This window comes from Nipponia nippon, unplaced genomic scaffold (genome assembly GCF_047370975.1).
Source record: "Nipponia nippon isolate SJK-2023a ecotype South Korea unplaced genomic scaffold, ASM4737097v1 scaffold_3, whole genome shotgun sequence".
Lineage (NCBI taxonomy): Eukaryota > Metazoa > Chordata > Aves > Pelecaniformes > Threskiornithidae > Nipponia > Nipponia nippon.
This window is the reverse complement of record NW_028262347.1, coordinates 60,918,726-60,943,947: the sequence shown is the minus strand read 5'-3', so window position 1 is coordinate 60,943,947 and position 25,222 is coordinate 60,918,726. Positions and strand designations below refer to the sequence as shown.

At 49.9% G+C, this 25,222-nt stretch overlaps 1 protein-coding gene across 2 annotated transcripts in view; it reads left to right on the top strand.

Moving 5' to 3' along the window:
- Nucleotides 1–4,415: 4,415 nt before the first annotated feature.
- RFX4 (regulatory factor X4) overlaps nucleotides 4,416–25,222 on the top strand; it is a 99,446-nt gene continuing 78,639 nt past the window's right edge. For both annotated transcript variants that reach the window (XM_087765467.1, XM_087765466.1), the window contains exons 1-2: nucleotides 4,416–4,703; nucleotides 24,476–24,562. In XM_087765467.1, the coding sequence (XP_087621593.1) occupies nucleotides 4,661–4,703; nucleotides 24,476–24,562 (130 nt within the window). In that variant the 5' untranslated portion in view covers nucleotides 4,416–4,660. The remainder of the gene's footprint in view (nucleotides 4,704–24,475; nucleotides 24,563–25,222) is intronic.

Here is a 25,222-nt window from a genome sequence, read left to right as displayed (position 1 = left end):
CGTGCCTGCCCTAGCCACTTTCTCTCCGTCCTTGTGTCAATTAAAGCCTTTTGAAGGAATCGGTGCACGTGTTTACGGAGGCAGCCTTTTGACGTTCTTCTCCCCGTTCCTGCATCTGTTGGCATCACGCTCCCCAAGCACATACGCAGAGCCGATTGCAGAAGTCATCTGTCAGCTTACTCCATATCCTGTCCTTCACCTATACGTATAGCTTCCTCGGGGGTGTTAATATATGTAGCATAAAGTTAACATTTCTGTTCTGATAATAAAGATGAGTAAGTGGGAAAGGGAAACCAACAGGGAAACAAGCTCCTCCTCTATTTCTGCCACGGGATTTGCCCAGTAGGTGAAGATGGAGCTGGGAAGGAGGGTGGACAGAAGCCTGGGTTCATTCCGAGAGGAGGCGGCTGCTGGCTCAGGCAAGTCAGAAAACACGGAACCACTCACAGGCTGCAGCCACTGCTAAAATCATGAAGCGTCACTGTGTGTTTGGCTGCTGCCAGCAACCTTACAGTCTGCGCAGAGGTACGTCGGATCCAAAAGGATCCCCTGAGTCACTGAACTCGGATCCCTGCTGTTGCAGACAACTGTTTTGCACCACTCCTTTCACGAGCCGTTCACGCTCCTTCCTAAAACTCATGCGGGTTCTTGTCCCTGATAGTCTACGGGAAAACTTCTCTAGAACTTCAGCCTCGGACATTCTAGCTAAATTGATAGACAACAGTTTATACTTTTTTGTTGCTGTGCCAACACTTTTCTTTTGTTGAAAAAGCTCTTCTTGGTTTTTACCCCTGAAATATTTATGTTAGAGTCTAGCACTGATGTTTAGAATCTAGTACCAGCATAAGGAGTTTTGTATGGCAAGAAAAGTTCGTGTGGTCGCAGCCTAATGGCACAATCAACTGCAGAGTGGAAGACAGTCACAGAAACGTGGTTTTGAAAGAGCTCAAATTATCTGGGTGGTAAGTCGATATGAACTGCCATACTTCCACTCTGCCTCTCCTTTGCTAAACCACCAAAAGAAACTCATTGTCAGCCAGTCACCTAACAGGCTGTGACAGCTTCACATCCAGTTGTCCGGCAGCTTAGACGCAGCCTGGAACGTCTCTTCTGTTCCCTCGATGACCCCGCTCTTCACTCCGTGCACCAGCACAAGTTCGTGTTCCTTCCTGAATAAAGGTGTCGTTCCTTTCACAATTGCAATAGAGTCCCTCTCCACTAAAAATACATCCTCTGATGCAGTGCAGGGTCATACTCCTTATTTTATGGCTTGTAGATGTTCCGTGTAGGCAAGAACCTGGAGGGAAAATTCCCAGCTGTACACTTTTTGCGTCCTTGCTGAGACCTGCCCTTTACTGTATCAAATCACAGCCTGCAGCCTACGTGTAAAAAAAAAAAAAAAAAGGCTACTGACTCGCAGCGCTTCCATCTGTAAACTGCCAACCTGCAGCACAGGAGGAGATGCTCCACGCTCTCAGAAGAATAAAGTACTTTATTAAGTGTCACGTGGGATATCCAGAAGCACAAGATGGTTTTTTTTAGAAAGGTAAGCAAAGTAACAAGTAACAATGACAGAGCTATGGAAGTACACCAGGGCGATCTGACACGCTGAGGGGGGATTTGGTGAGCAGGAAGACAACAGCATTGACATATTCCATAAGAATGTGGGGACGGGAACTAATCGGGAGAGGCAGGGAGTAAGCAGGTTGCAACAAGTACCTCCGGTCTAACAGAAGTGCTGATGATGATCCTGCCCGTGCATCATCACCTATAGAGAACGGACATCTTTGCGTCATGTCAAAGAAGAGCCCAAGCCTCCAGACATCCAGGCTGTGCTAAATCCCATCCTTCTCACCCCCCTAGAAAAAACATATCCCTACGGTTATCCTGTATTTTTATTTTGCTTATCTCTGGGACATCAACAACACGGAAGCAGCTCCCTGAAGCTTTAAACTGGAGAAGACTGAATTTCCACAAGCGCAGAGTGCCTGCGACGGAGACCCGGCAGCGGCCACTCTGGGTCTTCGACACTTCCAGAAGTCAGTCCCCCGCCTGCTGCTGCTCTCCTGCCCGCGGTGTAGTGTGAACGCACACCTCCCCTCGCAAGGGAGCGTTGGCCAGTGCCCGCGGGCTCATGACTGCCCGGTGCTGGGTGCCTCAGCCCCGCAGTAGCCACCTGCCGGGCCAGGACCACAGCTGGAAGCTATTCGGGCGCCAGGTAACCCCCCTGCTTACAGACAGCTCCCTGCAGCACGGCCAGCATCTCCTACTTTTAAGTTAACGCTGATTTCAAAGTCCCTCGGAGGCAAGCCCTGCTCAAGGCCAAAAATGTCCCTCATGGCTTCGCAGGGCTTCTGCTTCCCCACAGGGCCCGTGCTACCTCGAAAAGGGCGGGCAGACCCCCCCAGGGGCCCCTCACCCCACGGGCTCCCCTCAGGGCTCGCACCACTCCACGGGAAAACCCTAGGGGAAAAGGAAAGTGAAAAAAAACACGTTAGGAAAGGGGGGAAATGACCCCCGTTTGGCGGCGGCAATCAAAAATACCCTCACACCCCCCCCAAGGCCCCCCGGGGCGTTTGGCGGCGGGGCAGAGCCTGTCCCCCGCACTGGCAGCACGGGGGTGCCCGAGTCGGCCGCTAACGGTCCCCGCTAACGGTTTCCGCTCAGAGCCCCCGCTAACGGCGGCGGGGGCCGGCGGCCGGTCGTCCCGCCGCGGGCGGGTGGCCGGGGGAGGCCCGAGGAGGCTCGGGCGGAGAAGAGCGGGGCGGCGGCGAGCGGAGCTCGGGCGGAGGCCGCCGGCGGCAGCAGCCGCGGGCCGCGCCGTCGAGAGGGATGCGCGGCGGCACAGCGCCGGCCGTGCCCGCCCCGTCGGGGCCCCGGTCCGGTGCCGCCTGGAGCGGAGCCAGCCCGGCAGCACCCGGGCGGTGGAGGGAAGGAAGAGATGGGACTTCCCCGGTGGGAAAGCCATGGCGGTCGGGAAAAAGCGCAGCCCTTGCTTGGGGTGCCTCCTCTTCAGGCACACCGGGGCTCCCCGCGCCAAAACCCGGCCGGGGCGGGGGCGGGGGGGGGTCTGCAGCGGCCGCCCCCGGCTGCCCGCCCGGCCCCGTCGCGCCGCGGGCACGGTGAGGGTCACCGGCCCCGCCGCTGCCGGCCCCGCCGCTGCCGGCCCGCCCGGGGATGCCAGGGCACTGCCAAGGGCCGGGTTTCCTCTTTAGCAACCTCGCCGCTTGTTTTGCTGTGTGGGGTTGGTGGTGGCTTTTTTTTCTTTTTTTTTTTTTTTTTTTCCGCAGGGGAGAGGGAAGGGGGGTAGTCTGGGTGTAGGGAGGGGAGAGGGGGAGAAGAGTGGAAAACGTTGGCTCTGTCCATGGTCAAAGTAATTCAGCTATAATCCCCCTTTCTCTTCCTCTCCTGGAGCTCTATTCATATTCTAATCACAGCTTTTCCTTCCCTAAACCAGCCACTTTTATCAGAGCCCTAGCTTTGCACTTTTACTTCCACTTCCAGCACATACAACCGCATGCAGAATAAGCAACTTTTTCCAGCCTGCGTCCTGCCCCCCTCTCCCCCCGCAACGTGCTAACCCCAAAAGGGATCCTCGCATCCTCGGGCTAAAGCTGGAAAGGGAAGAGGAGTTTGAAAACGCACCCGTTTGGGTCTTCATTTCTCTTGGCCACGGGGATCCCCCTCTCCCCGCTCTCCCCGCCCAGTCCCACGGAAGGCTCCCCGGGCCAGCCGCTCCCCGGGGCGGCGGGGAGAGGGACGGGGGTCCCCGCCGCAGACCGGCCGCGCCTGGCCCAGGCCCTGGCAACGGCTCTCTCCCCTCGCCCCCTCCCTTCCCTACCCACACACATCGCCCTCTTTCTTTTTTTCCCCCCAATAAACTAAGCTTACAAGATATTTGGGAAGCTGTGCAGCTTCCAGCGCCATGTGCCCCGCGAAGGATCCCAACCCAGAGCCCACCGGGAGGAGGAGGAGGAGGAGGAGGAGGAGGAGGAGGAGGAGGAGGAGGAGGAGGAGGAGGAGGAGGAGGAGGCGGAGGGGAGCTCGGCGGCGCTGCGCGCACACCCGGCAGCCCCAAAGAGCACAACCCCAAACCTCCTGCCCGTTTGAAGATCTAAGCCAATTTTGATCTGGGGCTGTAATGAGCCAAGGACCTCGGGTGGGGGCTGGGGGAGGGAAGGGAGGAGTGGAAAGGCCGCTGGAACTTTAAATAAGAAAAACGTTTCTAATGCTCTAATAGAAGAGGGAAGTCGAAGTGTTGGGATTGCGTAGATCTAAGGCCCCCCTTTTTGGAGGAAAGCTTTTCTTATTCAAAACAGCATCACAATGGGCTTCACATTGAGCCTTGCCACATCCCCATCTGAGTAGCAGCCATTCATCAGGCTGGCTGGCCTATCAATGACATTTCTCCCATCAGGGCTTCTATAAAATGATGCTTTTTCCCATGAAACATCCGCAAACATTTTGACGGGTCTGGCTTTGCCCTGCTGGATTACGGAGTGTCCCTCTCTCCCTCGCTGCCCCCCCCCCACCTATCTGCCTCTGCCCTCCCTCCCCACCCCCTCGCCGCCACCCTGCTCCCTCTCCCCCGCGCGTCTCTGAGGCAGGGGCTCTCCACACCCCGGGACCTTGGGGCTCCCGTCCCGTCCATGGGAAGAGCATGCATTGCGGGTTGCTGGAGGAACCCGATATGGACTCCACAGGTAAGCGGTGTCCCCCCCGCAGGCGGCGGGCTCCCCTCGCCCGCCCGGGAGGGCTTTTCAACTTGACCGTGGCGGCGGGGGCAGCGGGGTCGGCAGCGGGGGGGGCGCCCGCCTCGCCGGCCTGGCGGGCAGATGGGCCCGGGCGGCTGCGGGAGCGGGTGCGGGGCCGCGGGCGGGGAGCCCTGCGGTTGCACTTGCGGAGACGATGGAGCAGAGGGTGGGTTTTTTTCCCCCTCTTTTTTTTTTTTCCCTTTTCTCCTCCATAGGCTGCCGGCCGGCAAACTTATTTCCTCTCCGCTTCTAGTTTTAGGCGCTCGCTGAGGTTTGAGCGGAGCCCTTCAGAGGGGCGAGAAAGCGAGGTGTATTAGGGAAGGCGGCTGGCGGGTTCGGGCCAGCCCAGCGCCGAGGTCGCCTGGTGCCGCAGGCAGAGCCGGGGCTGGGCTGCTTTGCAGGGGAGGGAGTTTGGGGAAGGGCAGGGTGGGTCTCCCCGCCGCACCCCCAGGGGATGACTTGCCCGGCCCGGTGGCCGGCCGGGAGAGGGGCGGCTGCAGTCCCCCCAGGCAGAAGACCCGGCGGGAGGCGAGGGACGGGCGCCGCGGAGGGGCCGCTCGCCCCGAGGGCCGCAGCCCTCGCCCGGCCGCCCGACGGCCGCCGCTGCCGCCCGGCCCGGCCCGGCCTGGCCCGGCCCGGCCCTGCCCCGAGCGGCGGGGCGCCGGCTCCCCCCGGGGGCAGGGCCCAGGCCTGGGGCTTCCCACCGCGGCTGTCAGCCTCCCGACGCCTCGGCCCCTTCCCTCCCGCTCTCTCCCGCCGGCCGTGCCCGCGCTCCCCCCGCGCTGCGAAGCCGCTTTCCAGCCGCCGGAACCGCGCCGCTCCGTCCTGAGCGCGGCCCCAGCGCGGCCGCCGCGACGGCATTTGCGATTTTCATTTATTTTATGAGCACCGGCAAACAGCCCCCCTCCCCGCCCGCCCTGCCCAGGCGCTTCCCGGGCGGGCGGCTCGCAGGTTGGGTAGGGCACAGCCCGCGGACGGCTGCCCGCTGCCCGCTCCTCACCCGCCCCGGCCCCTCCTGCAGCCGCTCTGCCGGCTGCGGTGGCCGGGGAGCGGGGACCCGGGCTGCCCCGGCCCCGCCGGCGTCCGCAGCGGGATCGGGTCCCCCCCGCGCCTCCCCGACGGCCGCGTCCCGGCGCTCCCCCGGGGCGCCCGCAGCTCCGTCCCGGCTCCCCCGGGGTCGCCCGGCGCCGTGCCGGTGCAGCTGGTGCGGGTGGGGACGGGGCAAGGGGCGGCGGGGCAGGGCAGCCCCGGCCTGGGAGCCCCTCCGCTCCCCGCCGCCCCAAACCCGCCAGGGGCTTTCCCACCCCTCGCCCCCGACGCGGCCCGAAGGGCACTCCGTAAAATTTAAATATTGATTAAAAACAAGAAAAGTAGTAGGAATAGAGAAGGGGAGGGGAGGCTGCCCGGCCCTGCTCGGCTGCGCCGGCCGCCGTCCGGGCGCGGGGGCTCGGCGCACCGGGCGGGCTCGGCCCCTCGCCGGCCACCGGCGACACCAGCCGGGCTTGGGCCACTTCTCCTGCCGGGGCCCCGGGACAAAACCCGGGGGGGTTGCTCCGGGGAGCGAGTGCTCGGCGGGGAAGGAATCGTTGCGTTCAGGTCCGAGCGTGGGCAGGAGTTGCCAGGGTGTAAGAGAAAGTTGCCCTTCTGTCCGGCGGCACTGCCGGGAGGGAGCTGAGGGCTCTGCTGGCAACTTCTCGTTGTCGGCAGTAACGGGTCTTTCGGGAAAGAAAAAAAAATCAAAGCAAACCAAAAAAAGCCCCGCGTTTTCTATCCCTGCATTCAAAATTGTCCGTCCTCAGGCTGAGCCTCCGTACTATTCGTTCCTTAAATTCAGCATGGTTATAATAAATGGCAGCGTGATTGATTAAGATAATATTAATCAGAAAACACTTTAGTCTTGCTAAACAGATGGCAAGAAAAGTGGAGCTTTGCAGTTGTCTCATTCAGACACCTTAACCTCCCTTTCAGAGGACTTAATCCAATTAGCTTTTCTCCTGAGTTTCAGTTGTTATGTAAAGATCCTTTTGCATTGTGGAGAAATATGGCTTCATTGAAAAAAATCAGTCATGTTTTAATTTCTCCTTAACAGTTTTCCCTAAAACAGCGGGATAAAAAAAAAAAAAAAAATCGCCCACGGCTCTAATTTTAAGGCAGGGCAAGGGTTTGGTTCCTGCCCCTTCCTTCCCCCAGCAGCGCCCTGCGCTTCCCTCGAGTTCAGCTCCTGTTCCCCTAACCTGGGCAGTGACCCACGGGGGCTGTCACCAAGCCTAAACCCATTTCTGGCCGCCCGGGGCCCCGGGCACCCCCCGCCCGGCCGCTCCCCGCCGAAGGCAGGCTGCGGCGGGGCGGGCAGGGCAGCGGCAGCGCGGCCGGCCCCGACGGCCCGGCCCGGGCACGGCGCGGCCGCCCCGGCGGGGAGCTGCCCTCGGAGCTCGGGGCACCCGCCCGGGCCGGGGGGTCCCACAGCCCTTCCCGGGCGGTTCGCCGCACCTTTCCCCGCATCGTTTCGCCGCCGCCGCTAACTCCGCCAGGCGTCCGCCCGCCCCCGGCGCAGCTCCTGCAGCCCGTAACTCCCCGCGCCGGGCCGGCAGCCGGCGAGCCGCCGGGGGAGGTCTGCGGTCCCCGCCGGGGCTCGCCCGCCCGCCCGTCGCTGTGGGGCACAGAGGGGTGGCCCCGGGGGGGCCGTGCCCGGCGCTCGGGGCTTGCAGGGCAAGGAAGCGCCCGCCGCCGCCTGGCCTGCGCTCGGCCCGGCGCTCACCCCGCCGCCCCGCCGGCCCCCCGACACCTCCGTGTCCGCCGCCCGCCGGGGGCCGCTGCACCGGGACCCCACCTCCTCCCCCGGCAGAGCCCACCGGGGCCCGAGGGCGGGCAGCGGCGGGGCGGGTGCTCGGGGCCGGGCGGGCCAGCAGCCGGGGAGCCCCGCGGGGCGGCCGGGGCGGGGGAGGGAGACTTCGCGGGAGATCCCCGAGTATTAATAACAGGTTTCCACGGCCGCAGCCCCCCCTAGTGACACCGGCACGGTGAGTGCGAGGCGCTGCCGGCGGGGGGTGCGCGCCCGGGGGCGGGATGGGGGTCCGGCGGCGGCGGCGGCCCGGCGGGCTGGCACCCGGCGCCCGGGGAGCGCCCCCGCCCCGCTGCCCGGCCCCGCTGCCCGGCCCCCCGCCGCCCCGGCCGAGCTCTCCCCCCGCAGGGCGCCCCGGGCTTCGGGGGTGCCGCCCGGCCAGGGAGCTGCGTGCGGGGACGCGGGGCGGGATGGGTTTCCCGGGGGGCCCCCCCCCCCCCCCCCCGCGGCACCCCCGGGAAGGCTTCAGGGAGCAGGAGCCGAAGGAAAAGGAGGCGCTTTCTTGGAGTGCAACTTTTCTGCATGGCTCAATAAATATCCCTCGTTATTTCAGTGTTGGAGCCAGGCAAAAGCTCGGCTGGTTTCAAAGTGCTAGATGGTATGAGATCCTTGGGACGCGAAGCTGAGACTTAGGAGCTGATCCAAACCCCATTAAAATCAGCAGAAAGCCTTTCAGTGCTCTCAAGGACGTTGGGATTAGGCCCTTAAAGCAGTTTGTGTGAACGACGAAAAGCGGGTTCCGGCGCCTGAGAGGAACGCGTGCGTTGTGGTGGTGGCCAGATTTCGGTCTACGTTCTTACCAATATATGGTGTTGCGGCAGCAGTGGGTGACCTTTTCTACGAGCTTGCCATTTAAAAAGGATCCAGCATATAAGCACTGATTGAAGAGAACTAATGGCTTTCACACCCTGGTTCAATTAACGAAATCGCCAATATTGATAATAAATACTTGAATGCTCGTTGGCAAAGCAGTTGTGACATTTCAGAACATAGGTATAACGCTGAAGCGTGCGACCCTAGGTCTCGATTTTTTTGATCCAAACGAATGGGTGATTTTGCTGGTGAAAACTGTTTGCTTTGCTTATAGCAACACAGTTCGCTAACAGATAAAGAGGAACTTGCTATTGTGGGTTTTTTTCTTACTTTGCTTGAGTACTTTTCATACCCAAGAAAAATGTGATTTATTTTTGTTCCAATAAGTAAAAAAAGTTCTTTACTGTTCCAGTATTTGTGTTTATAAAGGCTCTTACCTGCTGAGCAGTTAAGATGATCCAATGATTCTTGTGAATCCTAAATTTGATGTGATGTGGACACGCAAAAGAAATACCACTGTTGCTTTATACAGTTGGACTTGACTATTTGTCTTATGTCGTTTCATATCTTATACGATTTCACACATGAAAGAAAGGAACAAAAAAAAAAAATCACAAAAAAATGTTTTCTTTCCTGCTGGCTGCGGGGTCCCTGCGGACAATGTTTGCGCAGTAGGGCCTGATCCTTGGCAGCTCCCTCTGCCTTCAGCAGCAGCACAACTGGGATCTAAACGCCAGTCCCAGCACTGGATCAGGTCTTCATTCCTGAGGGGTTTTTTTTAGAAGTTTGTAAAATCCGTGGGGATTTTTTTAGAGGTTTGTAAGTTGGTCAAAATTACCTTAACAAGTTCATCTTCCCAGTCTGCCTCAGAGAAAAGAATGATTTTATGATTTATTTGTCTGCTAATGAATTAATTTTAAAATACTTAGGGAGGGGGAATTGCAGTGCTTTTCACTGCTCGGCAATCTGTTATTTACCTGCAATAAAGAAAAGGTCTTTAAAAGGATGGAAAGAAAAAAAGAACTAAACCAAGCTTTTGCATAAGAATAGCCAGACATCTATAGGAAACTATTTCATTCATTTAAGTTACAGTTTAGGGTTTTCAGTCCTCAAGATTTTATTTGGGTAAAACCCTCATTAAAGAAGGGACTCGGGATTCGGACAGGTTCAGCTTTTGTCTGTGAGACTGTAAAGAAACCTGTAGCCTCAGTCGGTCTATCGCAGCTGCACCTTCACTGCAGCAAACATCTATCGAGCAAAAGATCTTCTCGAAATTAGACGAGACTGTTTTGTGCTGAGATACGTGTGATGGGAGTTAGAGCTGTCCTGCAGAAAGTCACCGGTACAGCGCCCTGCTTCCATCAGGGTCCTTGGCTTGGTTGCTTTTAGAAAAGAAAGCTGGTTTTCAGCCACGGGTGCAGTGAGTGTGCCGGCAAGGAAGAAGGTTAGCGTAGCTGTAAAATCCGCAGCGTTTCCCAACGTAAACACCTTCGCGTTTTTCTGGCTTAATTTGCAAGTGGTTTGCAAGTTAGGACAGCCATAAGGAGGAAGCTCCCCTGGGAGACTATTTCCACGCGTAGGATTTCACCATAGCAAAATAAAAGTGAAATCGTGGGATCACTGAAATCCGTGCCGTGATGAAACGTTAGTGCCTCTTCGGATGGAAGACTTTTGAAGAGGTGGCCTTAAACACAACCGGGGCTTCATGGTTCATGACAATGCCTGTAGAGCAGCAGTGGGCTGTCATGTAACTAATACAAATATAAGGTCAGTCCTTTGGGGATACTTGATGTGACATTCGAGTCCAAATAATTAGCTCACAATTCCATGAGCACTGAGGTTTGTGAATTTTCTGAGTTCACCCACTTGTCTGTTTCCCTGCATCTGTGCTGGATTTTCTATTTGTTTCATTGTGTCTGAAAATGAATACCCCGTACGATCCGACCCTGCTGGAGCCCAGCGCCCCGGCGGCCGAGGGGATTTGATTGCTAACATTCTAGTTAGGAAGATGGATAGCATAAAGGATATTTGATGGCTGAGCGATCCTATAGATAACAAGCGTAGGAAGGAAGAGTACGTGGTGATGATTAAGCCAGGGGAGGCCTGTGTAGGTTTTCTTAATATGTTTGTACTAAAACCACATTTACACACATCTTTTAGGTCCTGTAGAATTGTATATATGTGTCAGAAAGTTTCTGTGAGTATTTAAAACTATAATACAATTTGCTGTTAGAGATAGGTCCTGATCCTGCGATGGCTCCATGAGGGAAACACCTGTTGAAGTCCACGTCTGTGCTGCAGAGAGGGCAGGTGCCCAGGGTTAGCTCGTAATGATCCCTCCCAACGTTGGGAATGTGTAATAACTTAATTGCAGCTATTTTACATGCATAACTAGCAGTCCCGGCCTGTCTTCATTCCCATTTATTTTCTCCCAGGAGATTTGCAGTAAGAGCAGTTTATTAGCTATAAAATGCTAGCCAGTGTTAGAAATGGTGCTTAAAGTTGGTGGCAGAGTCTTTCTGGCTTGCTGCAAGAGCTGTGGTTTCATTCTCTGTCTATAAATAAGTGTTGGGTTAAATATTTTTGGCCGTTCTTCCCTTTGTGATAAACTTGAAATCATGAAAAGTGGAGTGGGTTAAATAGAGCCTTGTCTCTCGCTGCACCCAGTAAGGAAGAAAAAGCTCATTTGCAGCTTAAATTGCCTCAAGACTGAAACGCAGGGCTCAGCGCTGTCTCATTTCCTTCACTTCAGCTACAGTTAAGCACTTTGTTTTCTTTTATTGGTAAGTGAACTTAATTTCTCTAAGGTGGAATTTGTTACAGGAACCAAGGAGTTGCTTCACAGCTATGAATGATGGGTTCGCAATTAATTAGCAGCTTATCCTGAGCATTTTTACGCAGGATCCCAAATATTATGGTAATGGGGAACAATACATTTTAGATAGCTGGAACATTCTCTGAATGAGCAATGCCCTGAAACTCACAGCCCTGGGAATTAGAGGCATTAATTTCAGAGCAGCAGGCTGCGGACATATGCTGGGATTTCATCGGTTTTCTAGGCTTGCCATAGTCTGGTGCTGTGGTCATCGCTCTGACAAACTCCTTGCTGGAGCTCTGGGTGTTCATGAACCCTATGGCATAGACTCAAAGACTTAGAAACACAAAATTCTCTTCTCTAGGCATTTTGATTTGCTTGTTGAGATTGTATCTAGAAAAAGGCAGATTTGCCTGGAAGTAAGGACTACAAGTTTTGTGTGTTAGAAATTATTGCCCTTTTTTTTTTTTAAGAATACTGTCACTAGAAATAGAACTACTTGTTGTTGCTCACCTTCTCTTTCTTCTCTTTTTAAACTTTTGCTCCTTAGAATAATATTATCAGACTATCCTGCTTTCTTCAATGTAGCCATTTTTACTGGTTTGGCTACTTGGGGCAAGACTTACAGACATTCCCATTAAGTTGGGTAGAACTCATTATATGAAACATGTCTTGTATGCAAATGTAAGTTTGCAAACGAGACCCTTAACACAACAGGCATGAGCTTTCTGTTCTTGTATAGATCTGTAAATTCAGATCTAGCTTGTGCTAAACTTGTAAGGCAATAAATGACAAGAAATGCAGTGGCAAAGGGAATTAAAAGTAGTGAAAAAAGCCGAATGTAGGGGTACAGGTACCACTAAATGCAATGATAGAAGGGTTAACGTACTTCCCCCCCCCCGAATCCTATTAATTGCTAAACTATTTCAGAAGTGCTCAAACTATCTCAGCTGCAGCTGAGGAAGGGCGGTATGGAGGGGGAGCCCAGTTCATCAGTGGGATCTCATGAGTGGTCCTCCGATGCTGGGAGGAACCACCTGTGTCTTGGAGCCTGGTCCCCCACGGGGACAGCAGTGCAGACCTGATTTGGCAGGCCCCACAGAACATCCTTTCCACAACCCATGGCACTTTCCAGCACCCTGTAACAACGGTGCAACCTACTGCAAAAGACCAAAAATTACTGTGTGTCAGAGGACAAGTAGGAAAGGCTGTGTGTTTTGCTAATATTCTAGGATCTTGCAGAAACAAGTCATTTGTTGAATAAAATTAATGGATGGTCATAGGAAGCAGACCCAATCCTATCCTTCAAAGGTGTGTGGGGGGAAATCCTCAACAACCTGACTTGTGTGTTTCCCACCTCATCTGACATTCAGTTTAGCCCTGGACATGTGCCAGGATGTCCTAATTAAGCAAATGAGTATTTAATGCTGTTAGCTTTTGCAGCATAGCTTGTAGGTACCCTGCTCTTAGCTGTTGCCATCTGCAATGTTTAGAGAAAAGTAAAATCCTTCCTGTCCCTCTACTCCCTACAAAACCTAAGCAACACAGGGAAACAAAAATTCCTGCCTGGTCCTCAAGGTGACAGTGACCTGATAGACACTGTAAAAAATGTGGTGCAAGCGAATGTGGAAGTGGAGTCCCGCTCCACAAGTGCTACGTGCCAGCGCGCAGCAGTAGCGTGCCGTTCTGTGACGAGACATGCCTGCTCCTGCGATGGGTCTTCCCCAGGTACGTCGACTCGCGCGTTGGATAGAGGGAATGGGCTTCTCTGCGGATCCCTTCAGCTCCAGGTCTCTGTATGTCAGACCTGGCCAAGCAGCGGGTCAGAGCTTTGCTGGCTAACACGCTTGGCACCCCAGGGCCGGCAGGAGAGGAGCCGTGCCTGGTTCTGTGTGTGAGACGGAGATCCCGTCAGGGACAGACGTGGCACAGGAGCCAGACCAAAAATTCTCGCACTGAGCACAACAGGTCTGCAACACACACCTCGTGTCCATAAAAGGCTGCTTCTTCTGGGCCTCTTGGTGTCAAGCGTAGAATGAGCTATATTTTAGTTATCAAGGAAAATTTGGCCTTATGAGAGGCTGCGTGCCAATGGCACTTTTGCTGAATGGCGTGTTGTGTTTGCATGACAGCCTGTGGCCCAGCTGGGCCTCTTGGGTGCTCACTGTGTGACACTGTAACACACTGACTCAGAGGAGGAGCAGCGCTTAAGAGACCTCCGAGGTCCACAGTAGAACAAGGCAGCTGCCGGGTGAGATTTACTCCGTGCCTCGCGCAGGCTGCGAGCCGGGACGCCCGGCAGGGCACCCTGCTCCTCTGTAAACTGCGCCCTGTTCTTCCTTCCTCTCAAGCGGTGGCAATAACGGATCCTGCTGGTCAGATTGACTGGCTAGCACAGGTTTCCCAACGTTGGAGCTCGCATTCCTCTCTTAAACACAGAGTCACGGGGACAATACTGGTGTGGGGGCCCCTCTAATGCAAACAATTTTTTTTAAATGAGTTGTGGTAGGGGCAGCAAATGGCCTCCATTGTAATGAGGTGGGGAGGACTGCATTTACAGAGCAGTTTAATCACATGGATGGAGCAGCGTGTTCACCTCTCCTCCTTGCTGGGTCATTTCCACTTTGAGCTCTGCAAACAGACCGTCTATTGAGCAGTTAGTATTCAGTGCTGAATATTCAATACTAGACTCTTGTTTTGGTGAGTCTTAGGCAAAAAAAAGGAGGAGGAAAGAAGACTTCTCTTTTTTCTCATGTTCCCTCCCTGAGTTTGCTTTGCATATTGTTCAGAGGAGACTGGAGGCTTCTCAGAAAAGCCAGGCTCCTAGTTTTAAAAGCACTGGTACAGTTTCATAGTACTTTCTAAGGGGAGGGAAAAGACAGTGTGGAAGGGACTAAATTCATACAAGGTTTATGAATCTGTAAGTCTAGGCACAACAGGACTGAGTGAAGGCTTTCTGACAAGCACATTTAGGCTGTAAACTTAATAGCATGAAATGCTTGCTCTGTATACACAGATTAGTTCTGAGAGGTACCAATCTCTGTGGGAGTATGTTATGATGATTTATTAATGTCCTCTCTGCTAGTTTTGGTATGCAGATACTCTCTGGGTGCATGTTGAGAGCCGAAAGAAATTTGTTTCTGTCTAGTTAGTGCCATATTTGCTCACAGAAATGGTTGTGAGTAATGTAATGGCTGCATCCTTTGACAGTAGTGAGCAACTGCTAGGTTTGGAATAGATGTGCATAAAGTGAGGAAAAGTTAGTGGCCACCATTTGAATAAATACAGTGTCTCTTTCCTTTGATTCACACTCTTCTCCAGTCAAGTGATTGTCTCTTTCTTACTGCTATGATTACATCCTGACACCTGAGTTTTCTTTGCACATATATGTCTGTCTGTCTTTTTCTCTTGTTCTTTCAATCTGGCCGACTGGATGCTGTTTCTGATGAGAAATATTTACTGTAGTCCTATTCCTTCAGGAGCTGACCTCTTTTCTTCTGAGTTTAAAAAAATCCCCTCTCTATAGTTACTCTTTTCTCCTATACTTTATTTTTGAGCATGGTCTTTTCTTTGCCATTCATTCTTTTGTTTCCTGTCCTTTCCTTTTTCACCTCCTTTCCAACAACCAGCCTTCTCCCTCTTCTCTTGCCTCCCTGAGCCCCACAGCTAGTGTTTCTTGCATCTCCCACCCATCGCACATCTTTTTCTTTTGTCATCTTTGTGGGCCCCTCTTACTGACGTACGACCGTTTCTGTGCCAAATTGGCTTCTCTGCTGGATTCATTGGCTCCTGAGGCAGAGGGAAGCATTTCATGGGTACTTGATGCAAATCCTGTTTCTTGTTGAGTTGCAGACTTCCTGTTCGTCCAAGTGACTCCGGCCTTGTGCACTGGTGAAGTGGAGCTGAATTACGGATTTGAGGACTCCCGTGTCTTCTCATGCACATTGGGGAACTGAAGGACCGTGATAGCAGCTGGAAATGTTTAACCCAAGAGGCAGTGAGTGGAGAGTGCTGTAGGGTAGGAGTATAAGAGATGTTGTGATAGGTACCCAGAAGTGAAGGCCCTCCTCTTATGAGCTCCCTAGTGCGCCTCACATTAATTCTATAGCATAAGAAGTTAATGAAATCTGGGGCAAAAAGGGCATCAAGAGCTGTCCTTTATTCTGGGATAGAATAGGAGTGGCAATAATCAAGGGGCGTGTTTGCATTGTCTTGGAAGGAAACATTGCTGATAAATCGGAGACGGTGATGATGGCATTGACGTTGGTTCATGCAGCAGACCTTGAAGGACTGAGGATCTATAACTCATCATGTTGTAGAGGCATGAGGGTACGCTTTGCTGTATGCCAAGTTGGTGCTTGGAAAGCATGTGATAGGTGTTATTATCCTACTGATGAAAAGGCTGGCTGCATGTCACGCACCCATGTAAGTTAAGTGCCCTGGGAGAGCTGCATTGGTCAGATACCAGTGTCACTAACTTAAATGATCCTAGGTGAAATTGAGAAAATGTCACTGCACTGAAGTTGGACCAGGTGAGGTTCTCTTCCCTGTTAAATGAGGAATGGCCTTGATGGAGCAAAAAACAACTGGGTATTTACTGGTCTGGTGAAACTTACTTTTCAAAATAAAATGATAGATAGCATCTGTGTGTGACTGGGAGAGGGAAATGGCTACTCCCAATTAACATGCATACTGAATCGGAAATGCGATACCAATATGATCTGTGATTCTGGAGAAGGGAATGGATAGGACTCTGAAGTCCTGTCTGATCCAGGTTGGAGGCTGCCCTAAATCCCAGAATCAATATGCAGAGGAATCTTGTATTCTAGGGTTCCTGAGTGTCCTTGAGAGGAATCTTGTATTCTAGGGTTCCTGAGTGTCCTTGAGAGGAATCTTGTATTCTAGGGTTCCTGAGTGTCCTTGATCTATGTTTGGGATGCAGCTTCTTAATGAGGAATATTGTTGACAGAATACTTCAATGAAAGTATCACATTTAGATGAACTTCTGCATAGTACACAGAGCAACAAGAAAGCAATATCTCCTAAATTCCAGTTTTCCTACCCAAGTATTCTAGGTGAGTCAAAAGACAATGAACTATGGTGCTTTTTGTTATATCATTTGAACACAGCGTGCAAATTTTTTAATACACCTTATCACGTGGGTTAACAGAAAATCAGTACTAGGAGCAAAGACCTGGCTAAACAAAACAAAAAGGAGCTCTCACAGTTTCAAGAGAGTCATTCTTTGCACTCTTATGATATCATGGTGAATTTCACGATGCTTCACCAGAATCACGAGTCAAAGAAAAAGGACAAAAACATTCCTGCGAACATCTAGTAAGTGCCCTGGACCAATGTCCATTAACCCTGAAATAGTTCCAAGAGAACTGTATGCCAAGAAACAAGAACAAAAGAAAGAACTGCAACAAGAGTGCCTTACATTTTGCCCTGTTGGAAACGAAATAAAAAGTTAGATTAGCAAACAAAGCACCAAGGTATCTGGCAGCTTGTCAGGGTAGCGGCTCTGCCATCTGCACCAAGGCCATGTGTCACTGTCATCCCCGAGGAGCAGGTCTCTTGGAAGAACAGAAGATGGCTATGCAGGACCAAGTAGGACACTGGCATGATTTCCTGTGGAGCTTGAAGATGTTCCTGACAGCTCGCACGCACCGACTGAAGGATATGTGCCTTGCCACCCGATGGCACGGAATGAGGCAGCGAGGAGCAAAACCAGGCTCTGTGTGGCAGGTCCACCTCGATGGTCAAAGAGGAGCTGTTTTGTGAACGAGGCGTGTCTGTGATGGAGCAATCGGAGGGAACAGCAGTTGGACGATGGCCCTGATATGGCCTCACAAACATTTCACTTGACAATGGAGAGGAGGGAGATTATATCACCTATGAAAGCCTAAATCTTAGAAAATCCCCGTGTGTGTGATTAGCTGTCCCTAATAGCTTGTTCTGCTTGATTTTAGTTGATTTTGCTAAGTTTAATGCCCTCCGTGGGAGGCAGTGGCTGCCAAGCCCTGTCGTGTTACAGGCGCACAGTTGTTCATAACATTGTGCAGAGGCCAGGCTAGGAGATCTTGCTCAGGTCTTGGGTTTACAGTAGATTGAGGTTTCAGAGAAAAGGTGATTTTTGTTTGCTTGCTTTCAAACAGTGTGGTTCTTGAAAAAGCTTTGAATGTGCTGCTGTAACCAGCCCCCGCAGCACTCCAGCAGCATTACGCTTCTCAGGTGGCGGATGTACCTGTAACCAGCAGTGCTGTGCTGCAAGGTGTGTGGGAGATGCAGAACATGAATCCTCTGGTTCTAGTCAGAGCAGGTGTGATGTGCAGCAGGTACTAGAGCAAGCTTTTAATAATTTGAGGGTCAGACTTCAGGTTTATCTCCTAATCATTACCCCTGACAGAAAGGGATAGTCTCTTTTGCCTTTAAGGGACTGTTTTAAACTAGTGATTTGTCTTCTAAGTTGACACAACTAATTGAACCAAGACATTGAACTGTTAGAAGGTGTAGTTTTCACTTGCACCAGAGAAAATATTGAATGTACTGGCTAATTTTTTGCTTTACTTTCATTCATGTGGCAGGTAGAAATTAGGTTTGCACCACACTAATGGGTAGTCAAAGCAGACAGACTGTTCAGACTTTGTGAATTTAACAGCTGTAGAGGTTAGAATTTTTCTGTCCACAGCAATGGTGTCACACAGACAGCATGAACAGAAGGTTTGTTGGGTGGTGGCGTGTCTCAGACCATGTTTAGCGAGACAAACTCTGCAGAGAAAAGCCTCGATGGATCATGCAGACCTCAGCATTTATGCTGAGACAGACAACAGAAGAAGCTGTCAGGGCAGTGATGGTTTTCCTAAAAAAGAAAAGATATAGAATATCATCCCATCAACGCCACTGAAATTTTTTGTCATAGATGTGATATGTGGTTAGTACCATGAGCTAGTAAACTAGAAATGGGAGGTTCCATGACCTTTGGTCAGCCTCCTGAGCCTCCGAGGTACTGCTTTTACCTGCTAAATCTGCTGTTCACAACCACTTTCTCTTGGCCTAACAGATCAGATGAGCAGCTAGGCAGTATTGCTGGCCAGCTTGGTACTGAGACACTTGGCAGACATGCTGCAGGAAGAGATGAGTAACTCTTCCCTCTGAGAACAACGAACAAATAACTCAGAGGGGTGCTAAGACTCCATATGCATGACAGGAGTTCCTCCTCTGTCGCAGGAACTGTGAAATTAAGTCTGTCATCACTTCTGAGTATTCATTTTTCCAACAGGTCCTCTTGTAAATCCACTAAAATTTGGTGGTCCCTTTATATTTGCATAATCTACACTTTATATGCCTTTGCTCAAAATTACTTTCTACTTTCTTTCTACATTTGCCTTGAGAAACTGTGGGAAAAATTACAAGAGCAGCTGTGAATAGAAATAAGGAGTTGGACTGTTGCAGCTGCTCAATCCAAGTTGGTACATGGCTCAGGTAGTAGTTTGGGTCCTGGCAAATCTCTAATTCTTTTTCCAGAGGTAGCTCTATTTCAGTGGCAAGCAGACTTCTGTGGAAGAAATGCTGGTCCTTGTGCAGAGCATGAGGTAAATTGTCAGGCTTGTTGGCAAACTGCTTTAAAGTTTGGAGTATGGGAGCCAACGTAGAGCTAAATGTGTGTGAGAGGGATTTCTGTGCAACTAATAGGGCTGTGGTGAAATAAGCATATGGTGATTGTGCAGACTGATATTGTGATTACCACAGGCTATGTTTCTAGAACATAAGGATTCTCATCTTGTACAATTTCAGTAAAAAATAGCGATTCACAATTATGCCAGTGATGCGACCACATCCAGATCAGAGGATATGGCAGAATTGGGGAAAACCAGTGCAGTTAGTACCACTGTAGGGTAAAGAGGCAAGGCAAAATGCAGCTCAGATTAGGTGACCACAGAGTTTCATTCTGCTCATAAAATCCCTTAATCTCCCTTCAGGACGCACACACACACGTGTGTGTGTGTGTGTGTGGCTGCAGGGCTGTAGCCAGCAGCTCTGGGTACTCTCACTTCCCAGCTATGCGGCACAGCCCCTTCAGCTGCTTTTGCCATCCTGCTTGGGTGCTGAGCAGGACATGGTGGCTCTCAAAGGCCAGAAGAGGATGTGATTACAGGTTGTGCTAATACCGCAGCAACTCTCAACCCTCCCGGCAGGACCACAGCTGCAGGAGCCAGTGCCGGCTGCGATCAGGCCCACCTCCTCTTTCCCTCCGCAGAGCGGAGCCCAGGTGGCTCTCGCACTGCTCTTGCTATGGCTATGCACATGTGGGAGCAATGAATGCTTTCTTTTCTGGTCTGCAAATATGCTAAGCCCATAACCATTATACAAACAAGACAGAGTAATTATCTCATTAAATGTACTGGCAGTATGCAGGCACCTCTGCTGTGCTCTCTCACCTTGAATGAGGCTCTGTAGGGAGAAGCCTTTCAGAGGTGTCTTCCAGGAGCAAAGCCTTCCTTCTGAACGAGATAATGTGTTAAAATAATTTGTCAAAGATATATTTAAAAAACCAAGTCATGCTCCTCTTTCCTGATCATTTACGAATGCTCCTGCCCCTGAGCAGCTCTCATGTTTGCCTGTATTTTGGGGAGTCCCAGGCCCGCCTTCCCAGCTCCGTGTTTGAAGCACCATACAAGTAAAAATATGCTTGTTGGTGTGAAGAGAAGAGCCGTGATGGGGACAAGGGAGAGCCATGCAGGCCTCTGTTCTGGCAGCTTTTAAAAACAATCTCAGTTTAAACTTCTGTTGTTAAAAGTGTGGTAGACAGATTTAATGGAAGAGGAATACTCTCATGCTTGAGGTTCAGTGGATGTGTCAGTCTTAGCAAAAGAGAAGACGCTGAATGAGGGCCAGAAATAGTTCTATAGTTCTTTTTAATACATTTTTCAGCATTTCATTGGGAACAATTTATATTTTTTTGTTTGTGTCATGATAAATTATTCTGTCAGAAAATTGGCACTGGAAAAATTATTCTAATTTCAATAATCATCTCTTTTCCCTCATGTTGGAATCCTGCAGAAGATACAATGTGTTTGTATTTAGTGGTATACAAAATTATATAACAAAAATTATAAGGCTGAGGGACATAGTTGTGTGCTTCATTGTAATTTACTTCTGATCCTTGCAAAATTAAATACTTGATACAGTATTTAAAGGTGCATCTTCAAAGTACCATTAAATACACCTTAGTTGCATTCTTTGCTTATAAGATTGTAATAGCTTCCATATCATGTCACAGTACAGTTATCAGCATGTGACTACACTACATTTTACTACTAGATATTAATTAATTTATTTATTTTGCCACTGTGCTGGTACACCTGAGGGTACAGTATGCTGGGGCTCGGGGTGGGAAGGAGTCCTAGGGAGCAGGGAGGGGAAACGCCTTAAGACTTGATACACTGAAAACACTGAGTAAAAATACACCCTGTATGAGACAGGATATATTTTCTTTTGCTCTCACAAGCGCTTCCCACTAGAAAATTGGGTTTTCTTCATGTTGTGTTAACGATTCATCATTGTTATCATGTCTGATATGCGCTTCTGCTTAATATGAACTTAATAATAATTAGTATGAAATTAATAATAATATATAATTAATATGAAATTAATAATAATTAACTTCTGCTTAATATGAACCACCTGAACTCTCCATTACTCTGTGACTGTTCCCGATGTGAAATCCTGTCTATGAGAAGTTTGTAAGGTCCAAGCGCAATAATTCAGGCTTTAATCATATAAAACCTTCCATACCGTGTGACTCAATGCCTTTTCTCGAACAGCAGTGTAGTGTGATTGGCGTCAGCCTTGGGAGCAAGTGATGAAACCTCAGACTAGGGATGCCAAGGGTTAGCCATGGGTCTCTTCTCCGGCTCTGCAACCAGACTGCCTGGGACAGGCAACAGTGCAGCCGGGCTGTACACCCGCGTGTCGTGAGGACGAGAGCATTCAATGTGTACAGGGCTCTACCCGGTATTAACTCAGAAAGAAGAGATAAAAATCAGATTAGTTTTGACTTTTTATTTTGTTTGCTCTGCCTCTCTCTCTTTTTTTTGTTTTTGTTTTATTTTAGGCAGGTGCTATCGTATATGGGATCTGTGGGCTTCTGAAGGGAATGTTTTCAATTTCAGCAAAACTGTGGTTGTATTGTCTTTTAATGCCTGAAGGTATTCTTATTAATACTGGGAGTTAAAAGCTTTGTAAAAACTTTTTTCTTTATACAAACAGTAAAAAAATCTACTTATTAATACTTATTTATTTATACTTACATCACTCAGTTTATGAGATAATACAGCCTTTAAATAGCTAGTTGGTTTTGTCACATTTTGTCATCTGCCAAATAATTTGACAAATTTGCCATAAACTCCCTGACATTTTTGCTCAAAAGAGTTAGTTTTCTTCATTCTTTGCTGCCAGACAGGTCGTGTATCTTTTCAGGCTTGAAGAATTTCTATCAGCTATTTAAATGCAAGGCCACAAAGACAAAGCCAGACTCAGGCTGCAGCAAGCTGAACTGGGGTGATTCAGGACCAAAGGAGTTGCAGCACATAATTAAACAGTAACTGCGCCCTGCTCCAGAGACTTTATCTCTTGCAGTGTTAACTGCTTGCTTTAGCGATGAAAAAGGGGGATATACGCAGTTATTGGGGACAGTACATGAACAAGGATGGTGAAAATTGTTATCGAATGATACTTAAAAAGGGTTTTTTCCTACTACTTAGGCAGGGAACGTGACTAAAGATGGCTGCTGCCAGTTCCCTGCTGCCGAGGGAAGAGGATGCATCCCAGCTTCCCAGCTCTCGGTGCTGGGAGGAAAAGAAAGGGCAGAGCTGGGCATCGGTCTCTCCTTGGCGCTAATGGCAGCCGCCTTTGCTTTTACTCCCTGCAGCTGGGCTCGGAGCCAAGGGAATTATATACAGCCATGGCTGTGCGCTGAAAGGAGGAGGAGGAGTAGGGTAATCTTTCTCAAGGCTTCTTGCACCTCTCTCTGATGTTGTCCTCAGCAGCAAGTTTCTCTTCACCTCGTAGTGATCTGTGAGGATCCAAGCTCCTGTCCCCCAGCTCACAGTACTACAACGGGAGAGGAGAGATGCTATTAGCTCAGTTTTAGGGTAGTAAAAGAAATCTGGCACGAAGCAGCCATCTCGTCGTGTTGGCCGCTAGACAAGGAGGTGATACACCCCCACCCGATGCAGCTGAGCAGCATGAGAAGGGAAAGCCTCGAAGTCAGAGTCGCTGCAGGCTTGTGGGTTAGTAACTGAGCAGGAGCTGATTACACAGAACAGGCCTCACTGGCAAGTTTGAAGTTGTGGGGTCAGCAACCTTAAAGTGATTTTTATACAAGGCTGCGTTGAATTTGATGGGAGAAGAAATATCCTGAAAAATGTGTTGACAACAAGAGTTATTTTTGCTGATTTTCAGAGAAGTACCTGAAAGGAGCGGGCTATAGGGAAGAGGCGGCGTGGTCGTGAGGCTCCGTAGGCAGAGGGCAGTTTGTTGGTGAATGAGGAAGACGCACACAGGGGCATGCTTGTACCGATGAAGGCAGCACCGCAGCCTGTTGTTTACCACAGTCAAACAGGCAGAGGGAAGGGAACGGCCTGGAGCTACCATAACCTCTCTTACACTGTGTGAAAACCAGAAGTGCGCAAAGCAACGGTGCCTGGGATCTCGTGGCAGGGCCTGGAAATCAACTCTGAAGGGCTCTCAGCAGACCTTTCTGAACCCCTACACTGATGTCGTTGCCCTTTTGTTTGTGTGGCAGTGTGGAGCGTGTGTACAGAGTAATATACACGAGTTTGTGCAACTGTCTGGGTTTAAAAAGCATTTTTTTCTGCAGGACATGTTTGGCCATGACTATTTATATGCATATATTTATTTATTGGCATCTAGTGCTGAAATGAAGTCATACCAACTTTTTTTATAAACGAGATGGGCGGCTTTCCCAAGACACTGGGCTTCTGCTCCCCCTTCAAGCCTGCTGCTGCGATGGGCTTTCTCTGGCTGGCAGGCTGCTGCCTGCGCTGTGCTGGTAGTCTGATGTGTCTGGGGGGCGGCTTATGGAAAGGAATCTGCAGCCATTTCCGTGTCTTTGAAGGTGTTTCTGGCTCTGGCAGTTTGCTGACAGCAAGGCCTGTTTCCCCTTATTTCTTGTGCATCTCTTCTCTCAGCGGGGTTGTTTCCTGTCATAGCTTGTGGGGTTACCTTGCAGCCTTCCCACCTATCCCTTCTCTTTCTTGCTTTGACCACAGGGAGCTCTGTGAGCGTAAGTTCATTTCTGCCCACAGGCACGCCCTTGAAAAATAATCTTATGAGGGAGGTCACTTTATTGTAGCAATATCCAGGGACTGCAGGCAAACTCAAGGACTCATATTTCATACTTTGTCCAAGGAAACACATAGGAAGGTGCAACTTTTGCCCGGAAGACCTGTAACAGTAAATTCTGCTGAGCTTGGTGCATCCTCTGAAGTCATCAGGGGATGCATGTTATAGCTTTGGGAAAGAGGAACAGCAGAGTCAAATCAACGTAATGCTGTACCTCATCTGACTGGCAGGAATAAATTGGAAGTGAGAAAGAGGGAGGACAGGAGTGGTTGAGTACCCATCGTGGAGCGACAAAGGTTCGAGTAGCTCAGCGGCCGCTGACTCGCTACGTTGGACTCGTACCGGCGTGGGAAAAGATCTCGGTAGGGCCTCGGACTCCACCAGGGTGAACAGGGTTGTAGGACTGGGCTGCAGAGAGCACAGTCTGAGCCCTGCCGTCACAAAAATTCACATGAATGATTGATTTTACACACATGAAGCGTTCTTTCAAAACCAGTGGAAATACTCGAGTACATAAGTCTTTGCCAGACTAAGACTTGGAAATTAATGCAATTTATGTGTTTCAGTTGCCCACATTTTTAATGTATCATGTGATGGGGAGGGGAGAGAATATCCTGAGGAGCTTTGTTAGGTGCATGGAAGTGTTTCAGCCTCTGTTGTTTAAAAACAAACAAACAAAAAATGAAACTAAAAAGCAGCAGCTAAGTTTGAAAGCAAGAAAGGATTTTCTTGCTAAAAAATCTCAGACTGAACATGTTTTAACAGACATGCTACAGAACACCATCTGTTGAAAACCAGTGTGTCATTTAGTTTTTATATGTTGGAAGTTTATTTTTTATGCAAAGACAAACACAAGAAAAGAGCATCTTTGTTCTTTTGCAGAGAGTTGGATTGAACGATGTCTCAATGAAAGTGAAAACAAACGTTATTCCAGTCACACCTCTCTGGGGAATGTTTCTAACGATGAAAGTAAGTAACTTGTCGTTTATTTAAAATGAGTGTGAACGTACCCCAGTGCTAATTTCCTGCTATATATTGCTACATCTTGGTGATATTTTTAGTACTCTGTAGTTTGAAGAGTCAACTCCCTGGACACATCCAATGGTTTTATTAATTTTTTTTCTGGAATATTTGCTGTTTTGCATTATTTAAAAGGAAGTAATACTATCTATTAGTTAAAACAACCAGAAGAATTTGTGTGTCAGTGAGTAAAGGTTGGATGACCTCTAAAATGTGCTGTTAGTATTAGTTCATGAGTAAAACCATCTGTTTTGCTTTTCACTGGTGAACACCATGCGGTTAAAATACAGGAAAAATTGTGCTGTTTTACAATACTACTATATCAATTCACACATGTAAAAATCTTTATTTTAAGAATTCAACAATCATCAGATTAAAAAAAATCACATATTAAATCATGATATTGCTTCCTTTTTAGCCATGGAGAGGGAACAATGATAAATCTAGCTGATTTTAAAATAGCTATTTTTTCTTATCTCTTCTAGTTATGGTGACTTTAGATCTTGATTTTTAACAACAGCAGGTAATTAAAAAGACCCCAAAGTACCTTAAAATAACCTAATTGTTTCTTTTTAAAGTTGTAAGACAATTTTTAGTTTACCTCTTATT